Source organism: Trachypithecus francoisi, unplaced genomic scaffold (genome assembly GCF_009764315.1).
Source record: "Trachypithecus francoisi isolate TF-2019V2 unplaced genomic scaffold, Tfra_2.0 Lachesis_group15, whole genome shotgun sequence".
In the NCBI taxonomy this organism is placed as follows: Eukaryota; Metazoa; Chordata; class Mammalia; order Primates; family Cercopithecidae; genus Trachypithecus; species Trachypithecus francoisi.
The window spans coordinates 56,244,405-56,264,834 of NW_022681460.1; the positions used below are offsets into that span (position 1 = coordinate 56,244,405).

At 47.3% G+C, this 20,430-nt stretch overlaps 1 protein-coding gene across 4 annotated transcripts in view; it reads right to left on the reverse strand.

Annotated features, from left to right (window-relative positions):
• TMEM181 (transmembrane protein 181) overlaps window positions 1-20,430 on the reverse strand; it is a 106,879-nt gene that overhangs the window by 52,575 nt on the left and 33,874 nt on the right. For 3 of the 4 annotated variants that reach the window (XM_033234928.1, XM_033234930.1, XM_033234931.1), the window contains exons 2-6: window positions 15,496-15,599; window positions 8,790-8,845; window positions 5,757-5,847; window positions 4,364-4,485; window positions 86-196 (exon numbers count right to left, since the gene is read on the reverse strand). In XM_033234928.1, the coding sequence (XP_033090819.1) occupies window positions 86-196; window positions 4,364-4,485; window positions 5,757-5,847; window positions 8,790-8,845; window positions 15,496-15,599 (484 nt within the window). Of the gene's footprint in view, window positions 1-85; window positions 197-4,363; window positions 4,486-5,756; window positions 5,848-8,789; window positions 8,846-15,495; window positions 15,600-15,720; window positions 15,910-20,430 lie in introns of those variants that run through there. The other variant, XM_033234929.1, reaches the window with a different exon arrangement.

The following is a 20,430-nucleotide window of genomic DNA, read 5'->3' on the forward strand; positions in this document are numbered from 1 at the left end:
TGTTGAGATGTATTTCAATCATTGAGCAAAAGAATGGGAACTAGAACATGAGCCATGGAAACATGCAGTCAGCTGGTATACTTACTGTGAAGTTCATTCCCTTGATGGGGAGCTTCAGGTGTTCAAATCCCACTATCACCGTATACTGAGTGTAATTCAGGTAGCCAAGGTGAGCCACAATAATCTCTGCACATTTCTGCAAATACACAGGACGATTTGCCTTTAAAGAAAGCAAGACTCACGCTCCCACCAAATAACCCATGAAGTAACACATTTCAACAGCAGATGAGCAGAACTCATCGTCTCCAGGGAACTCTCCAAAAGCCCAGAGAAAGTCAGATGCCAGCCAAACAGTTCCTAGAAAGAATGAACCAAATGGGTATTTTCGGAAACATAATATATGATTTACACCAATTAGAATCTTTTCTACTTTGGATGACTGAAAATAAGTCACTGTGTAAGAAAGTTAACAGTGCAATGCAAGCCTGACATTTCCATAAATATGTAACACTAGAACACGGGGGAAACGTAAGCTAAGACACGTCAGCGCCGACACTGCGACCTAATTTGTCCTCCCTGGCCCAATTTTGCGACTGTTGTAGTAATAAACAGAGTGAATTACCTATTTTTCTTTCTCTCTTTTTAACCTGTCACTCTATACATGGAGCCCTCTTTCCTCTCCATCCTGCACCCTCCACCCTCCACTCCAAGTCAAAGCAAAGGCTGTGTGCACAGCAGCAAGTGCGGCACTGTTGTCAAGAGCTCCTTCCTTTTGTCCTTTAGAATTAAAAGCTAGGTCTCCTCTGCTTTGTTATCCCTTTCCAGAGTGGCAGGGAGGACAAACCCTCATGCAGGGATACAGAGGTGCACCCACTGGCCACGCACACAGAGCCGGCCACTCCTCCCCAGCAAGCTTGGCCCTGGCCCTGCCTTTCGGAATATCGCTCTCCACCATCCTGCTGCTGCCCAGAGCAAATGGGTGGTTCTCTGGCTTTCTAATAGGGCATCACTCCAATGACTGGTCAAGCCTCGAATGTCTGAGGTCAGGTAAGAAAACAGGTGTGGGTTTTACACAGCAGCCTTAAAAAGACAAAGGGTGGCCAGGCGTGGTGGTTCATGCCTGTAATCCCAGCACTTTGGGAGGCCAAGGCAGGCGGATCACTTGAGGCTAGGAGTTCAAGGCCAGCCTGGCCAACATGGTGAAATCCCGTCTCTACTAAAAGTACCAAAAATCAGCTGGGCGTGGTGGCAGGCGTCTGTAATCCTAGCTACTCAGGAGGCTGAGGCAGGAGAATCCCTTGAACCTGAGAGGCGGAGGTTGCAGTGGGCCAAGATTATACCATTGCACTCCAGCCTGGGCAACAAGAGCAAAACTCCATCTCAAAAACAAACAAACAAAAAGGCAAGAGGACAACTGTCAGGGAGGAGGACGAGGAGTGGAGTTGGGTAACACAGTGGGGTGCTGACCTAAGGGAACGGGGAGAAAGAAGAGGAGCGGAGTGTGCAGGGGGCTGAAGGCAGCACCAAGGTCACCATCTCAACTCACAAAACACTTCAGCCCACTGGCAGCCCTGGGCCTGCACCGAAGCCCACAGTGCTCCGCAAGGAGGGGCTGCCCTGCGAAGGGGCTAAAGGTGCCCTCCTCCCACTCTCCTATGCCAGAAGCACAGGTCATCTGCTATTTTCATCACATTGGAAAGGCAAGCCAAGGCTTCCTTTCCACCTGATCAGCTCTCATTGGAATCTGCTGCCTGCCCTCTGGGCAAGTGTGTGATCCACGTTCTCGGCAAAACTAACTTCACCTTTCCCCTCCGGCAGTTGGGTCACAGGATGAGGCGTAGAGGCAGGGGTGGCTAAGGACTATGCAGGAAGGGATGGCTTAAAATTTGTAAACACATTTTTGCTGGGTAGACAAACATCTCTTGCGAGTTCAAGAATTTGTCTCACTTTTCAGGGATGTTTTAATTAACAAAAGAGCTATATCTCAGGCTGCATATACTTATGAGTTTAAAAAAACTACACCAAAGATTCTGGCATCCAAAGTTCAAACCACGGTTCTGCTGCTGACTATGATGTACCTCTGAAAATCACATGATGGTACCACAGCTTTCTCACCTGCAAGGTGTGGAAAGCCTTGCTACTACCTACGTCAGACAATGGCTTTTCTTTACAGCAAAAAAAAAAAAAGCAAGTCAGGTACGGTGGTGAACACCTGTCATCCTAGCTACTTGGGAGGCTGAAGCAGGAGGATTGCTTGAGCCCAGGAGTTCAAAGCCAGCCTGGGCAACATAGCAAGACTGTGTTTAAGAAAAAAAAAAAGCATATGAGTGTGGTAAATATCTCTGTAATGTAAAAATTCCATGTTTTTTAAAGCCAGGGCAATGCTCCTTGTAGGGTTAGAGAGAGACCTGAGTAGAGAGGGAACAGAAGCAAGATAATCCTAAGGGGTGACACAGCATAAACTGAGGTAGGGCCAACAATGAAGAGGGAGGAAACCATGAAGACGCACTGAAGGGCCATTCTCAAGGTGCACAGTACGGTGGGCACATCCAAGAAGCAAGTGCAGGCCAGCCAGTACCCTGGCAGCCTGGCCCCGCTTAAGCAAAGGCTTTAGGTAGGGCAACCCACTTGTCCCGATTTTAAAACAAGAAGTCCTAGGTGCTGAGAAACCACTCAGTGCAGGCAAACCAGGACGATGGGTCTCACCAGCTCCAAATAAGTAACCCCTGACTAATGGTCCACTGAGCCTCAATCTGAGAGGCAGCGTAACAAGGTGGGTGTCATCAAGCTCTCCAGGTGCGAGTGGCCGCCAGGTCCTCGTATGGGAAGAGAGCAGCTTCTTGGGCCATGGTCCTGTCTGACACTCACACCTGTTATCCCTTCAGCAGTACTGATCGCACCCCTCCCACACACAGGCCTCAATGGGGGACAAAGGGATGCCTCATGCTGCACACATAAGGCACACTCACATATGTTGTTCACCTTGATCTTTACTGCTTTCCTAAGGCAGGCAGGAAGGCTTGATCCCAACTCTATAGATGGGGAAAATACACTTTGGAAGCTGACTCAGTCCCTGGATGCAGAATGAGAGGCCAGTCCCACATGATCCTCCCACCTTGGCCTCCCAAAGTGCTGGGATTATACACATGAGCCACCGGGCCCAGTCCTTGAATTCTTTCTTGCTAGGAAACACAGGGCCAGTATACGTATCACTAGTAACTAGGCAGTATGCATGGTGGTCAAGGACACAAGCTTCAGAATAAAAGGGCACAGGTTTAAATCCTAGGCACTCCACTTATTATCTGTGTTACCTTGGGCAATGATTTAGACCTCTCTAAGCCTCAGTTTCTTCTTCTACAAAACAGGCTCTAATAGTAGTTTCTACTTCATGGACCTGCTGAGAGGATCGAATGAGACAGTGAGTGGACGGTACTTGGCATGACACCTAGCAGAGAAACTACTTGCCATGCGGCTTCTGACGTTAATTTTCTAATCCTATAAGAAAATGCATTGCCCTGTTTTGATGCTCTCCAAGTTCTCCACGCTGCCAATAACCTGTTGTGTCTGAGGTGGACTCCTTGCTATATCGCACGGATCTGGTTCTGATTCTCTGGACTCGGAATAGAATACAGTGTCAATGAAATCAAACGTGAGGGCTCGTTCCCCACTCTGGACCCCAGGTTTCCTATCCCTCAGCCATACTGTACTCTGAAGCAGATGCTCAAAAAGGTAGGCCCCTGACCCCCAAGAGGCCCAGGTATTCAGCTTCACACAGTCAGATCAGGGCATGCATCACACGGCTGGGAACAACCCAAAGCCTCAGTCAAGAGTTACCATGGAAAATTAGGCCTGGTGGCACACACTTGTAGTCCCAGATACTTGGGAAGCTAAGGCAGGTGAACTGCTTGAGCCCAGAAGTTTGAGACTGCAGTGAGCTGTGATTGTGCCACTGCACTCCAGCCTGGGTGACAGAGCAAAAACCTATCTCAAAACAAAACAAAACAAAAAACGAGTGACCACAGCCGGTGGCAGACGTTCGTATGAGGTGGCAGCCCATAACATTCATTAGGGACACACTGGGCAGGAGTTCACACACACAGTAAAAACAAGTACCATATATGCTCAGGGTGGCCGGCAGTCATGTGTGCATGCACTATGGATGTGTGAATGCATGTGTACGTTTGTAAGAATTTTCAAGGGTATCCACCTATAAAAATAAGTAAGTTTTCTCATGCCATCTTTGCTACGACTCCATTTTTTTCACTTAAGAACAATTTCTCAAAGCCTCTTACCATGCTATCTTCTACAATTAAATGTGTACGCAGCCTGAGGACTGACTGTAGGGCTCGCCCCACACACTCACCCCTGCACATGTGAGGGTCCTTGTCCGGTTGTGAACTTTGTTATGAATGTACATCGTGGTTCCATCTTGAGCTACACCATCGACTTTAACAGTCATGGGAAAGCTTGTCTTAATGGAAGTTTCTACAAAAGAAAAAAATTCAGTGTTAGAGACCATGCCAGGCACATCACACCTACGAAGGTGCCTTCCTGGCTCTGTAATGACCTTGGAGCCAGGAAAAGACAGAAAGCCCGTAAGGTCCTTAGGCCACACTGGCCTCAGCACATTTGAAAATCTCTTAATTGCCCAGCAAACAAAGCCTTTCCATTAGATTCCAACCCAACACCCAGGGGGTCTATGTCAAAACTTACACTTCAGATCCATCAGTTTCACTTCCACTTCACACACAAAAAGAGGGTAAATATTTCATGGCTAATGAACTTATATTTTTAATTTCTCACATACATTTTTAACTTAACAAATTCAATACCAAAAATAGAAACGGATTTCTTATTTCTTCTAATTACAGGTTTTTCCAATTATATTCTCATTTAACAAATCATAACAAAATATAAAGATGGATTAAACACTAAGAATTTCACCACCTAGAGATAATCACAATTCATATTTTGTGTCTATCCTTCCAGAACATTTTCTAGACATACGAATACCTAGTAATGTGAATTTTTTGCTTTCTGAAATGGTACAAAGAGGGGATAATTTTTTTGTAATATATATTTGTTTCACTTCATTTACTGGGGTCATGGGGTTATCTTTTCAAATTTTTTCTCAACCACAGTGTCTCATGTGAACCACAGAACAGAAAATGATTTGGGTCTCTTCTCCATTCTCCCCAGGATGATATAAATCTAGCGCCACTGTAGATTGACAGAAGCTAACTCATCCTGAACAATGGATGCATTAGGGGAGGGTTTCTCAGCCTCTGTATCACTGACATTTTGGGCCAGATAATTCCTTGTTGTGGAAGTGGGGGGGAGGTGTCGGCATCTCTGCCCTCTACCCACTAGATGCAAGGAGTACTCCCTCCTCCTCTCCATTTGTGACAAAATTGTCTCAAGACATTGGCAAGTGTCCCTGGGGGGCCAGAACCATTACTTTAGGGCATCAGGTCTTAATCCTCTCCCAGATCCTCACCGGAAAAGGCTGGCAGCTGTAGTGCCAACACCATGCAGCCACTGAGCTAAGCTGACCCGGACTCTACGGAGGATGTGTATCGGTCGTAACTTTCTCTCCCACTGGAAGACATTTAAGGGGTTTCCAATTTGTTGCTATAATAATGGACATCCCCATACATCTATCTTTGAGCACTTGTCCCAATATTCTGAAGTCAACATCTAAAATACGATGTTTCTTCGTACAAAGAAAAATCATCCCAAAATGTCAAGCTCCATACCTTTTGATTGATCCAACTCAACAACACATGTCAGCCATAGTTGCTGATTGTATGTAGACAGTGGATTTGAAAGTATTTGAATTGGCTTTAGCTGAAGAAAAAAAAACAAAGTAATCCATGTGACCTTTTCATTGAGTTTACCAAATACCTCATCATGTTAACACACAAACTTTACTTTTAGCAAAAAAGGCTTGAGTGTTAGCTCTGAAACAGAAATATGTGAGGTTTTCCTTTTTCTTTTTTTTGAGACAGAGTCTCGCTCTGTCGTCCAGGCTGGGGTGCAGTGACGTGATCTCGGCTCACTGCAAGCTCTGCCTCCTGGGTTCAGGCCATTCTCCTGCCCCAGCCTCCTGAGTAGCCAGGACTACAGGCGCCGGCCACCATGCCCAGCTAATTTTTTGTATTTTTAGTAGAGATGGGGTTTCACCATGTTAGCCAGGATGGTCTCGATCTCCTGACCTCATGATCCGCCCTCCTTGGCCTCCCAACGTGCTAGGTTACAGGCGTGAGCCATCACACCCGGCCATGAGGTTTTCCTTTCAACAACATAAATGACATTCTGCCTTCCAGAAGAAGAAAGGACTAACTTCCAGCTCCAATTCATGTCTGTCTCGCACAGAAACCTCTTTCCACATTTGGACCCTTGGGGACAACATACTTACTTAAATACCAAGGAAAAAGCCATCTTGGAAAAAGAGTAAAATGAGCAGAATGAGATACATAATAAGACAATAAAGAACACCAAAGGAACGCTTTCATAGTTACAAGATAACATATCTCAAGAATTATTATTTTTTGAGACGGGAGTCTAGCTCTGTTGCCCAGGCTGGAGAGCAGGGATGTGATCTCGGCTCACTGCAACCTCTGCCTCCCAGGTTCAAGTGATTCTCCTGCCTCAGCCTCCCAAATAGCAGGGATTATAGGCACCTGCCACCACACACAGCTAATTTTTGTATTTTTAGTAGAGACGGAGTTTCACTGTCTGTGAATCAGACTGGTCTCGAACTCCTGACCTCATGATCAGCCCACCTTGGCCTCCCAAAGTGCTGGGATTACAAGCGTGAGCCACCGCACCCAGCCAAGAATCATTTCTTTAGTATCCATATGCCAGGCAAATTGCTCTTTGATGTCTGCTATTTTTATATTTCTGAAAGAAAAGTCTTAACACCCCTGGGGAGAAAAATTAGAGGTGACAAATGTTGTCAATGATTCTTCTGCAGTATCTTATGAAAGACGTAATATTGGTGTTTAATAACAGTCGACCACAGAGAGATTCACTGAAGCAGCCCACCCATGGTTCCAAAGAAAAGCGTTATTTGAATGCATCGTCTTTGGAGGTGAATGTGTTTTTTTTATTTTTTATTTTTTTGAGACAGGGTGGTGCTCTGTCACCCAGGGCTGGAGTGCAGTGGTGCAATCATGGCTTACTGCAGCCTCAGCCTCTCAGGATCAAGCGGTCCTCCCACTTCAGCCTCCCAAGTAGCTGGGACAACAGGTATGCCCCACCACACCCAGCTTATTTTTAAATTTGTTGTAGAGACAATCTCCCTATGTTGCCCAGGCTAGTCTCAAATGAATTTGTTTTTGGGTCTTAATACTTCTATCAGGGTCTCAATAAAACTCCCTAAGACTAAAGACTTGCCTAAAAACCATCAAGGCAGAAAATCTCTCCAGGAATGAGCTACTGTCTTAGTGAAGTGAGGATGGTCTCTTGGAAGCAAGTCAGTTCAGTGGAACGGCTGCTATGTTCAGTGTCAAAAAAGACTCACATCCTGAGAGACTGAAACTGTAAAAGATGAACTACTACCAGGAAAGTCTATGGCAGCACCTCTTCAAATCAGATCATCAGGTCAACAGTGAAAGAAAATAAAGCAATGTAAAGGAAATGTGAAGACAGACTATGCAGAGGGCCCTTTCAAACTAGCAGTAGCAAAGAGAAGAATCAAACGGTGTAAAGTTTTAGTACTTTTTCTTCTTTTGCCTTTTTGCAAAATTATAAGGGTAGAAAACTAGCAGGGAAGTGTGAGAACAGAGGGAAGGGGGATTTGGGGTCATACAATCAGATTTAAACTACACATATCATAGTGCCTCAAAGATGCAGGGCAACTGTGTTCAGTTTATAGATAAAGTTATATTTCACACACAAAAAAAGGTTTACTTGTCCAGGCTCTCACAAGTTAGCATTTATTCAAGGAAACCAAAATTATCCAATTGAAAGAACCTCTGTTTTTCTCCAAAGGTGGTAAAAAGTTAAGGCTTTTTTTTTTTTTGAGATGGAGTCTCAATCTGTCACCCAGGCTGGAGTGCAATGGCACAATCTTGGCTCACTGCAAGCTCCGCCTCCCGGGTTCAACCAATTCTCCTGCTTCAGCCTCCTGAGTAGCTGGGACTACAAGTGCCCGTCACCACGCCCAGCTAATTTTTTTGTATTTTTAGTAGAGATGGGGTTTCACCGTGTTAGCCAGGATGGTCTCCATCTCCTGACCTCGTGATCTGCCCGCCTCAGCCTCCCAAAGTGCTGGGATTACAGGCATGAGCCACCTTGCCCGGCCAAGTTAAGGTGCATTTTTTTAAAGGATTTTTCATTTAAACTGAGTTCACACAAGGAATACAAAGTAATCATTAGAAAGAACTGTACCATCAGAAACCTGACAGAGGCCAATTCTTAACCTGGGCAAATATGAGAAAGATGAGACACCTAAGTGGTATCACTATTAAAAATTACAATCTGATAGGACTTACAGAAGCAAGGAATCAGGATGAGTTAACCACTCTTCGGAAATGAACAACTGCTCCCTAAGAGGTAATACCACCATCTTCCTAAGTACTGAGATGTTTGTTACAGCAGAAATGGCAACTTCAGCAAACAAGAACCCAGAGGCCAGCAGCTGACAATGGAAGACGAAATGTGTGCTGCCTGAGAAGCCAAGGCAAGGGCAGGCTACCTTAAAGACTCCAAGCAGAACAATTTCTCAGTGACCTGAGGTTTATACTGTACCCCATCACCCAGCTGCCACTCAGACCCAGTCTTACCTTTTTGCTATTATTTAGTGAAAAATTAGCCACAGAAGTCTGGATCACTTTAGGTCCTAAAGTATAACAGAAAAGGATAAAAACAGGTTATAGTGATACTGATATTTAATATTTTTTTTTCCAAATTCCAAGAAAGACTCATACATTACATGGAGATGGCCTTAATTTACCTGGTTTTTCTTTAGAGATTATACAATGTGTAAGTAAAAGATATAAACACACAAACACAGACACAGAATATACACTCTGCTGTGCTTCACGATTTGCCAACACAAGTCAACCAGCATGACTGGCACACAACACAGAGGGTTTCCACAGGAAACGCCCTGCTAAGCTCTCAGTGAGAACTCTCTCTACATGCATGGGCCCAAGAAGGTATTAACTATAGAGACTCTGTCTTATATATTCTGTAAAATATAAATATTTCTTCCAAAACCTAAGACACACTTATCTGCTCATCCAATTAATCTCGTCTTCCAAAAATATTTATTAAGGGCTATAAACATAATATTTGCTAATATAAGCAGGAAAGCAAAAGTTTTAACTGAAGTAACAGGTATACGAACCTCACAGATTCTTTTTTCCCAATTTTTACTGTGATAAAATATACCTAAGATTTGCCATCTTAACCATTTTTTTCTACAGACCCAAGAACTTACCATCTTAACCATTTTTTTTCTATAGATCCAAGAACTTGACATCTTAACCATTTTTTTTATTTTTGCTCTTGTTGCCCGGGCTGGAGTGCAATCGCACAGTCTCAACTCACCACAACCTCCGCCTCCCAGGTTCAAGCAATTCTCCTGCCTCAGTCTCTCGAGTAACTGAGATTACAGGCATGCGCCACCACACCCAGCTAATTTTGTATTTTTAGTAGAGACAGGGTTTCACCATGTTGGTCAGGCTGGTCTTGAACTCCTGACCTCAGGTGATCCGCCCACCTCAGCCTCCCAAAGTGCTGGGATTACAGGTGTGAGCCACTGTGCCATGCCCATCTTAACCATTTTTAAGTGTACAGTTCAGTGGTAGTAAGTACGTTCATACCATACAACCATCACTGCCATCCATCTCCACAATTCAAAACTGAAGCACTGTGCCCATCAAACAATTCCCCATTCCCTCTCCCAGCCTCTGGCTGCCACCACTCTACTTTCTGTCTTGATGATTTTGACTACTCTAAGTACCCCATGTAAGTGAATCTTACAGTATTTACATTTTTGCCACTGGCTTATTTTACTAAGTATAATGTCCTCAAAATTCATCCATATTATAGCTTCCGTATGAATTTCTTTACTTGTTTTTTATTTATTTATTTATTTTTTTGAGACGGAGTCTCACTCTATTGCCCAGGCTAGAGTGCAATGGCACGATCTCAGCTCACTGCAACCTCTGCCTCCCAGGTTCAAGTGATTCTCCTGCCTCAGCCTCCCAAGTAGCTGGGATTACAGGTGCTCACCACCACGTTCGGCTAATTTTTGTATTTTAGTAGAGATGGGGTTTGGGTTTCATCATGCTGGCCAGGCTGGTCTTTAACTCCTGACCTTGTGATCCGCCCACCTCAGCTTCCCAAAGTGGTGGGATTACAGGCATGAGCCACTGCGCCTGGCCGAATTTCCTTAGTTTTTAAGGCTAAATATTCCATTGTATGTGTATACTACATTTCATTCCTCTGTCCATTTATCTGTCAATGGATACTGTGGTTGATTCCACAATTTCAGTTAGTGTGAATAATGCTGCTATGAACATGGGTGTACAAATATCTCCTCAAGACCCTGCCTTTTTTTTTTTAATTTTGCGACAGACTTTCATTGTTGTTGCCCAGGCTGGAATACAATAGCATGATCTTGGCTCACTGCAACCTCCCCTCCTGGGTTCAAGTGTTTCTCCTGCCTCAGTCTCCCAAGTAGCTGGGATTACAGGCACGCGCCACCACGCCTGGCTAATTTTTGTATTTTTAGTAGAGACGGGGTTTCACCATGTTGGTCAGGCTGGACTCGAACTTCAAACCTCAGGTAATCCACCCGCCTCAGCCTCCCAAAGTCTGGGATTACAGGTGCGAGCCACCAGGCCCAGCCAACAGTTTTCTTTTAGCACTTTGAATGTATCAGCCCACTGCCTTCTGGCCTCCAAAGTTTCTGATGAGGTTTCTGCTGACAAACTTACTGAGGATCCCTTGTATGTGATGAGTCACTCTCTTGCTGTTTTCAAGATTCTGTCTTTGGCTTTCTACAGTTGGATTATATCTCGGTGTGGGTCTCTTTCAGTTCATCCTACTTTCAGTTTGTTGAGCTTCTTGGATGTTTCTATTCGCATTTCACCAAATTTGGGAAGTTTTCAGTCATCACTGCTTGAAATATTCTCTCTGACCCACTCTCTATCTCTTCTCCCTCTCAGACTTCCACAGTGTGTATGTTGCTCCATTTGAGTGTCCCCAAGGTCCCTCCGTCTCTTTATTTTTCTTCTGTTTTTCTGTTCCTCAGACTCAAAAATTTCCACTGTCCTATCTTCGGATTCACTGATTCTTTCCTCTACCTGTTCAAATCTGCCTTTGAATCACTCTAGCATATTTTTCATCTCCAGAATTTCTTTTTGGTTTCCCTTTAGGTTTTCTTTTTATCCATACGTTGTTTTCTTGACGGTCTCCCTGTCTCTTCCTCTAGTTCTCTGGGCATCTTTAAGACAGTTGTTTTGGTCTCTGCCTAACAGATCTGTCACATGGTCTTAGTCAGAGACAGATTCTGACATTCATTTTTTTCCTTTCGATGGGCCATACTTTATTGTTTGCCTTGTGACCTTTTTTTTTTTTTGAGACAGAGTCTCACTCTGTCACCCAGGCTGGAGTGCAGTGGCGTGATCTCGACTCACTGCAAGCTCCGCCTCCCGGGTTCACGCCATTCTCCTGCCTCAGCCTCCTGAGTAGCTGGGACTACAGGACAGTACTACCACACCTGGCTAATTTTTTTGTATTTTTAGTAGAGACGGGGTTTCACCGTTAGCCAGGATGGTCTCGATCTCCCGACGTCATGATCCACCAGCCTTGGCCTTCCAAAGTGCTGGGATTACAGGCGTGAGCCACCACGCCCAGACGCCTTGTGACCTTTTGTCGAAAAGTGGATACTTAAATCTAATAATGTACCTCTGGAAACCAGACTCGCCCCTTCCTCAGGGTTTGCTGTGTTATTCATTTTTGTACTTTTGTTTTTGGTGTTGTTATAGACTGTCTCTGTGCAAAGGATCACCCTGAGGTTTAAACTTAAGGTCTTCTCAGGTCTTTTCTGAGCCTGTGCCTTCCTCTGGGCAGGTGTGGTAACTTTCTAAATTTCCCTGTATTAGCAGTTTTGAATGTCCTGGTCTTCAATGTCTGATTCCCGAGAAAGGAAAAAGGGAAAAATGAAGGGGTAAAAAAGTACCAGCCCTTTAAATCCCCTGGAAGCAACTTCAGTCAGCGGGGGATGGGCTTGCAACAACGGAGAGCCTCCTGAGGCTCTCTTACTTCGTGGTACTTCTGCGATCAGAAGCAGCATCAGCCATCAGAGCACAGATCCCTGATATCTGGAAGACACGGTCCTTTTTGCCCACCTTGGTTTCTATAAGCTCTAGGAACACACATTCAGCTGCCTGCTATAGGCCTGCAAATGGAGGATGGGTACCTGCTACTGTGCTAAGAGCTGCACTGACCAAAAGTAACCACAATCTAACGTACAAGCATTCCCTTCGAAGTGGCAAGCCTTCAATAGACTCCAGAGTTCCAAAACAGTTACGCCATACAGATACTTCCACTGCAGCTGTTGTCTAAGTAGAAGACATCGATTCCTACTCCACCATCTTCCCAGAATCCTCTCCAAGCTTCACAGATTCTCACAATGCATTTCTTCAGAGTTTTGGCCTTAAAAGAAGCAGTCAAAGGAAACACTGTGAATCTGATTTTAATTTAATTTAGAACTGGATTTGTTCCGGCTGGGCGCGGTGGCTCACGCCTGTAATCCCAGCACTTTGAGAGGCCAAGGTGGGCGGATCACGAGGTCAGGAGACCGAGACCATCCTGGCTAACACGATGAAACCTCATCTCTACTAAAAATACAAAAAGTTAGCTGGGCGTGGTGGTGGGCGCCTGTGGTCCCAGCTACTTGGGAGGTTGAGGTAGGACAATGGTGTGAACCCGGGAGGCGGAGCTTGCAGTGAGCCGAGATCATGCCACTGCACTCCAGCCTGGGCGACAGAGTGAGACTCCGTCTCAAAAAAAAAAAAAAAACTGGATTTGTTCCAAAACGTATCACTCTCAACTGGTGATGTCAGTTTTTCCAGGCTGCCTCAGTCTGCCACCAACAATCCTCCACTCAAAAGGAGGACATACACAACTAAGGCAATAACCTGTCTCTGGAATGCATTTACGAATGCTGAGGATATATCAAATGTAGGAAGGAGGGCTGTGTTCACAATGAGGCTCCTTTTTTAACCAGATTCACAATCTGAGTGAACTCCTAACCCAGGAAGTAAGGCAGTCCAGTTTCCTGGAAAGAATTAAGAACTGGGAATCAGAAAAATCTAGACTCAGCTGGCTGCGGGTGACTCACACTTGTAATCCCAGCACTTTGGGAGGTCAAGGCGGGTGGATCACCTAAGGTCAAGAGTTCGAGACCAGACTGGCCAACACGGTGAAACTCTGTCTCTACTAAAAATACCAAAAAAAAATTAGCCAGGTGTGGCAAGTGCCTGTAATCCCAGCTACTCGGGAGGCTGAAACAGGAGAATCGCTTGAACTGGGGAGGAGGAGGTTGCAGTGAGCCAAGATCTCACCACCGCACTCTAGCCTGGGCAAAAAACAAAAAACAACAAAAAAAGAAGAATCTGGACTCTAGTCTTCACTAACAAGGCTTTCTGGGTCTTGATTTCCTCATTTGCAAAATGACAGTTATTAAGCCAATAGTCCCCTAAGGTACTCCTAACTCTAAAATAATAATAACCTTATCACGTAAAATAATCAGGAGCAGATTACTTGCGATAGTTAATTTTATGTGTCAACATGACTGGGCCACAGGGTGCCGAGACATTCGGTTAAACATTATTCTGTTGTGTCTGGGGGTTGTTTCTGGATGAGATTAACATGTGAATCGGCAGACTGAGTCAAGCTGACTGCTCTCTCCAATGTGGGTGGACCCCTCCTCCAATCCATTGAAGACCTGAATAAAACATATTGACTGAGTAAGGGAGAATTTGCTCTCTCTGGCCGGGCTCGCTCTCTCTATGTCCAGCTGGGACACTGGTCTTCTCCTGCCTTCAGACTCCGACCTGGACTCAGCTGGAATTTACTTCATCAGCTCTCCTAGTTCTCATGCCTTTAGGCTTGGACTGAAACTACACCATGGGCTCTCCTCATCTCTTACTTGACTGCAGATCTTTGGACTTCTCAACTTCCATAATCACGTGAGCAAATTCCTTATAATAGATAGACAGACAGATAGGACAAACAGACAGACAGGCAGGCAGGCAGATACACAGATATTTCCTATTGATTCTGTTTCTCTGGAGAACTCTGACTAATAGAGTACTGTATGGAAAGAAAGAAGGGGATGTAGAAATCCTGACATCGCTTGTATCTCAGCTGTGGTGCATCACTTTACATTTCTGCAAGAGTGGAGAGGGTTTGATATAATCATGGTCGTTTGTGACAGAAGAGTAGCTTAAAGGAACAGAAGGTGGCTGAGGTCCCACTGAGACTGGAGACCATGAGAATATTAATGCCTCCCCTACCAATCTTAAAGGATAACAGTTAAAATCAAGTAAGATCATGGATATAGCTTGTGCTGTAATTAATGTAATTTTTACTTCTTGATGACTTAACGGGAAAGAAGTTGGCTACAGTTGCTATTATTACCATCACCATCAGATAAACAGCACCTGAAGAGCCACCCTCCCCCCACCAGCTTCCTCGTCCATTTACCAACCCAGTTTTCGGTAAGAAACTAGCCTTTTGAGGCACAAATTGCCTCTGGGACAGGTTAAGCCTAATTGCTGTTCACACTTTAGTATTAAGTAAATCAATTAAATAACATCTACCAGAAATCACCCTTATGGAGAAAGATATTTTATGTAAGAGGGAAACATAGCAATGGAATACATTCTCTCCAGACAAGTCAGGCTCCTGGCTGCCTGCCCTGTGCACAGGGCTGAAAAGACGCCTGGGTCTCTGGGAACCTTGTGAAAACCATTTGGCTTTTCAGGTTCTCCATCCGTGAGAAAGGGCGTTGGCCTAGATGAGCTCACTGCTCCTGCAAGCCACCCCGCCACATGCTCACAGCTATCAGCCCCCCAGCTCTCCTCCCAACCCCATCAGCTGCATCATAGCTCTTTCGTGGCCTGTCTCCCCCACCAGGCAGCATGTTCTGAATGCACCAGTGCTCAGCTGGGCCTAGTGCACAGAAGATTAGAAATGTCTGCTTGGTCAATGAAGGCATGTGGTCAAGGCTGCCCCGGCTGCTGCACAGGGCATAGACAGGGTCACTTGGGGCTACTCACTGCACCTCCCCCAGGAGAAACAGAGCAGCTAGAAGTGCAGGACTGGGACCCATCCTCCCTGTGGGCACTTCTCCCTCCATGCTGGAGCCCTTGGCAGTGGGAGACAGGGGCACAGCTGAGCTGGTCGAAAGCAACGCGCCAGGGCCACCACACATAGCAAAAGATTCACTGGGTAAAAACCGAACCTTACCTCTGATCCCAACGAAGACGGTCAGGCCAAAGCAGATGAAAAAGACGACAAACACGAGGACAAAGTGGCGCTTGGAGAGCGTGTAGAGCCGCATGGGCGCCAGCCTAAGGGCAGAAGCCAGCAGTGAGGGACAGTCAGGGGAAGGCACGGGGGTCACAGGAAACCAGCCCTACAGCAACACCCCTCCCCACACGACACTGCCCACCTCCCCTCCCAGCCTCTCACTTCTGAAGTGGGCCTGCACTGCCACCAGGTGACCTCCTGAAAAAAAGAGCCTCGGCGGTTGATTCAGGAGCCATGCGTTCCTGCACATTCTGGGTTAGAGGGTCCGTGGACACACCGGCACCGCGGTCTGCACGCAGCACACCAACCCCACACTCGAGGAGAACGTACTGGGACTCCTACACCCCCCAGGGGTCACTGCCACAGAGGCAGTGACCAGACCCCACTACCCACCCCACGCACGCACATACATACACACACACGTGCACACACAGGCACACCCACAAGCACACGGCCTACAGGGGTGACACCGTCAGGCTCCACTTGAAGCTCCAGGTCCTGCCAGCACCACACTCCTCTGCCATTCCCACGAGCCCATAGCCTGTTTCCTCCCATCCCAAGTCCTCCACAACTTCAGGTTCCCCTCATGCCACCCACCAGCGTGGACGCTGCCTTGCTGTGCAGTTTTGTGTGATTTACACCAACGGGGAAACCCACTTGCCCTGCCAGGTCCCTGCCCGGTCACAGGAAAACACCGGGGGCAGGGATCATTTCTTTTAGAACACCCTAATCAGGAGCCAGGAAACAAAAGAAAAATCTGTAAAGGCCCAGGCAGTACATGTGAGGCTTTGGAAACACTTGGTCTCTGTCGCAAGGCACAGCTCTGCTTCTCTGAGCAGCACGGGATGCACGAGCATGAATGTGTCCCAGTCAAACCACCGACAAAAAGGGTGTGGCCATCCCCCCCCTTGTGCCCTGAAGAGGAGACCCACAGACCAGAGGAACACGCAGTGCTGTCTGTTTCGCTCTGTCTTCTGTGTTCTCTGTCGTCCTCGCATGTTCTGGTCCTGGGAGTCAGGCCAGCAGGAAGGACCCTGAGCACCTCACGTCGGGGACAGGCAGCTGCACACCCACCCGGGGAGGCAGACACAGGCTCAGCCCGGCCCTGCAAGAAGGTTACTGGCTTCACGGTCCAAAGCTCACACGGGCCTGCGTGCCCACACCCCCCCGCAGCACGTGCCTGAGACTGCGGCTACAGAACAGGAAGTCACTGCCAGGCCCGCCTCAGGGCCAGGGTGAAGCCGTGAGTCAACACCTCTGGGACGTGGCTCTGATAAGGCTGGGCCCACTGCCCCCAGCAGGGCCTGCGTGGCCACCTGGGCAGTGAGCACACAGACCAGGGTCACTGAGTGAAGAAATAAAAAATAGGTGCCTCCACGGCTGCCCTGGGACTCGGTGAAAACACTCACCCACGAACATGAGACGAGAGCTGGGGAAGGAGGCAGCCCGGCCCCAATTCAGCTCTGGGGCTTGACAGATCCTCAGAGGCCCAGGAGCCATAGGAATGACCTCAGGGAGCAAACTCAACACCTTCAATTCACAGGTGGGGAAACTGAGGTCTGGAGACAGTGCACATGCCCAAGATGCCGCAGCCCTGCCCTCTGCACCCGCACTCCGCAGAGGTGGCTCTGGGATGGCGCTGCCAGCTCCAACCTACACCACCTCCTCTGGGCAAGCCCTGCAGTGTGAAGCCTGGACCGGAAAGAAGTGTCTCCTCTGACCTTCCGCAGTTAACCCAGGTGTCAAGTCTATTCCTTAGTGTAAGCATGGTGTGTTTAATATGTTATTGTTTTAATACTGCAGATGGCCGGGCGCAGTGGCTCATGCCTGTAATCCCAGCACTTTGGGAGGCCGAGGTGGGTGGATCCTGAGGTCAGGAGATTGAGACCATCCTGGCCAACACAATGAAACTGTCTCTACTAAAAATACAAAAATTAGCGGCCAGTGGCTCAGGCCTGTAATCCCAGCACTTTGGGAGGCTGAGGCGGGCGGCTTATGAGGTCAGGAAATCGAGACCGTCCTGCTAACATGGTGAAACCCCATCTCTACTAAAAAATACAAAAAGTTAGCCGGGCGTGGTGGCAGCCGCCTGTAGTCCCAGCTACTGGGGAGGCTGAGGCAGGAGAATGGCGTGAACCCGGGAAGCCAAGCTTCCAAGATGAGCCAAGATGGTGCCACTGCACTTCAGCCTGGGCGACAGAGCGAGACTGTCTCAAAAAAAAAAAAAAAAATTAGCTGGGCGTGGTGGCACGTGTCTATAATCTCAGCTACTCAGGAGGCTGACGCAGGAGAATCGCTTGAACCAGGGGGTTGGAGGTTGCAGTGAGCGGAGATCGCACCACTGCACTCCAGCCAGGAGACAGAGCAAGACTCCGTCTCAAAAATAAACAAACAAAAACTGCAGAATGGAAGATTCCTAGGCAGCTGCTCAGGGCCTTTTCAGTTTAAAAAAAAAAAAAAAAAGACACAAAGCTAAATGGACTAGATGGTGGGGAAATGCAAATAAAGCCTGTAGTTCAGTTAACAGTATTGCCCCAAGGTCAATGTCTTCGTTTTGATAAACGCGCCAGGTTATGTGAAGTGCTCCCTGAGGGGAAGCCACAGGGCTTGCCCAGAGGAGTTGGGTGTAGGTTGGAGCCATCCCAGAGCCACCTCTGCGGAGTGCAGGTGCACAGGGCAGGGCTACAGCATCTTGGGCACATGCACTGTCTCTAGACCTCAGTTTCCCCACCTGTGAATTGAAGAAGAGTGTACGGAAACACTCTGCTATCTCTGACCCTCTGCTGTAAAGCTCAAGTGGCTTTTAAACAATGACACTGCTATTTCTGAGTTCCTCCACTGCACCATTCTCAGGGTGACAGTCCCAAGACTAAGGAGCTCTGAGAACTCCCCGAGTGGAGGCTGAAAGCACAAGAGAAATTACTTGGAACCAGAGAAAACCAGAATAACTATATTTTAAATCTTGATTTCAAAAACACATTATTGACCCCCTACTAGCAGTTATTTAGCAAATGAGAAGGAACGTTGCAAAAAGAGGCCTTAAGAAAGCGCATGAGAGGCTGGGTACAGTGGCTCATGCCTGCAATCCCAGAAAGGGCATGGGAGGCCGAGGCGGGCAGATCACTTGAGGTCAGGAGTTCGAGATCAGCCTGGACAACATGGTGAAACACCATCTTTACTAAAAATACAAAAATTAGCCAGGTGTGGTGACACATGCCTATAATCCCAGCTACTTGGGAGGCTGAAGCAAGAGAATCGCTTGAACCTGGGAGGTAGAGGTTGCAGTGAGCCTAGATCGTGCCACTGTACTCTAGCCTGGGCAACACAGCAAGACCCCGTCTCAATTTTTTTTAAAAAAGAAAAAGGGCATGGGGGTACAACCCACCCCAGGCACCTGCCAGTCTCTCTCAGAAGGCTCAATAAAATCCATGTCTCCCCTTCCTGAAAACTTCTACTTAAGTCCAACTTATTACAAATTTTCCTGGCTTAGCAATCAAGTCGTCCAACTCAAAGGAAAAAAGACACAGAGGAAACAACATAATCCGTCTTCTTCTTGAGCAAGTGTAAGCTGGGTATAACCGCCTGTGCTGCACCAAGCTCATGGGTGAGAGGGTGGGCACCAGGCCCTGGCTTCCGCCGTCTTCATTTTCCTGTCAAGCAGGTATCCTCGCTGGAGGGCCTAGGGTCCTGCGACCCTCTGCAGCCTGCAGGGCTATCGTGGTCTGAGGCAGCACCAGGACAGGATGATTCTACGTAACAATCGATGCCTTCCCCTCCACGGTCCGCTCTCAACTTCCAATCTAAAAGTTCTGAACCAGCCCAGCACGCCTCATGCCTGTAGTTCCAGCAACTCTGGAGGCTGAGCAGGGAGGATCGTTTGAACTCAGAAGTTTGAAGCTACAGTGAGCTAAGACTGCACCAATGCACTCAGCCTGGGCAACAGGGTGAGACCCTGTCACTAAAAAATTAAAATAAAAAAGATTTGAGTCAAAAAAACAGAGACTTCTGAAGCCTCAGAAACAAGACTCCGTTTCAGATCAATCATAGCTCCAAAACTGTGGCTCATGGGCAAAACAACAAAACACTGAGAAGTCAAGGTAAAGATGGGGGAGGGGAGGTGTCTTTGCCAGAACTAACCTAGCCCCCTGCTGTGAGACCAGCTCAGTGACCACAACGGCTGGAGTCCCCAGCCACTTCAGAACATGGCTCCTGTTCTGCACCAGAAACCCACTGGCAGCTCTACCTCCTGCTGAAATGCTCACAGGTCTCTAACATCAAGCCAGCCTAGACCAGTGACCGAGTAAGTCTCAGTGCCCGAGAACTCATAGCCCTCTCTGATCAGTCCCCCAAGGGAGGATATTTCTAAACACCTAGAGGCAAGGCTGTGATGCAGAAAATATGCCCTGACCCCAGGCCCTCCCTCTCCTTATCTCATCTCTGTTGTCCCCGTGCGCTTCCTGAAACCTCCAGCCCTAGACTCCGGCCACCCCTCACATCAGTCCTCCAACACCAGCTCATCTGCTGCTTCTCTCTCCGTCCTTCCTGCCTTCGGGAGCCATCCTCCCTGCCCACTCTACCCCCTCCCAAACAGGTCGCCCAAGACATTTTCACCTAGAAGCCCTACAGTACTTTAAGGTCAAAAGGTTTCAAACTGAGCAAAAAACCAAAACAACATAACTGAAAAGTCCACTTCCACTGCCCACTTCCTGCCTCCACCCTTTCTCCAGTCTCATACCCTGAAACCTGGCACCAACTCAGATGCCCCTCTCTTGCTCCTCCCACACTTTCAGTCAGCCAGGAAGAGCTGAGTCGTTGCTCCCCAGCTCCTCTTCATCCCCAGCATGCCAGTCCCATTGTCCAGGCCCCAAAAAC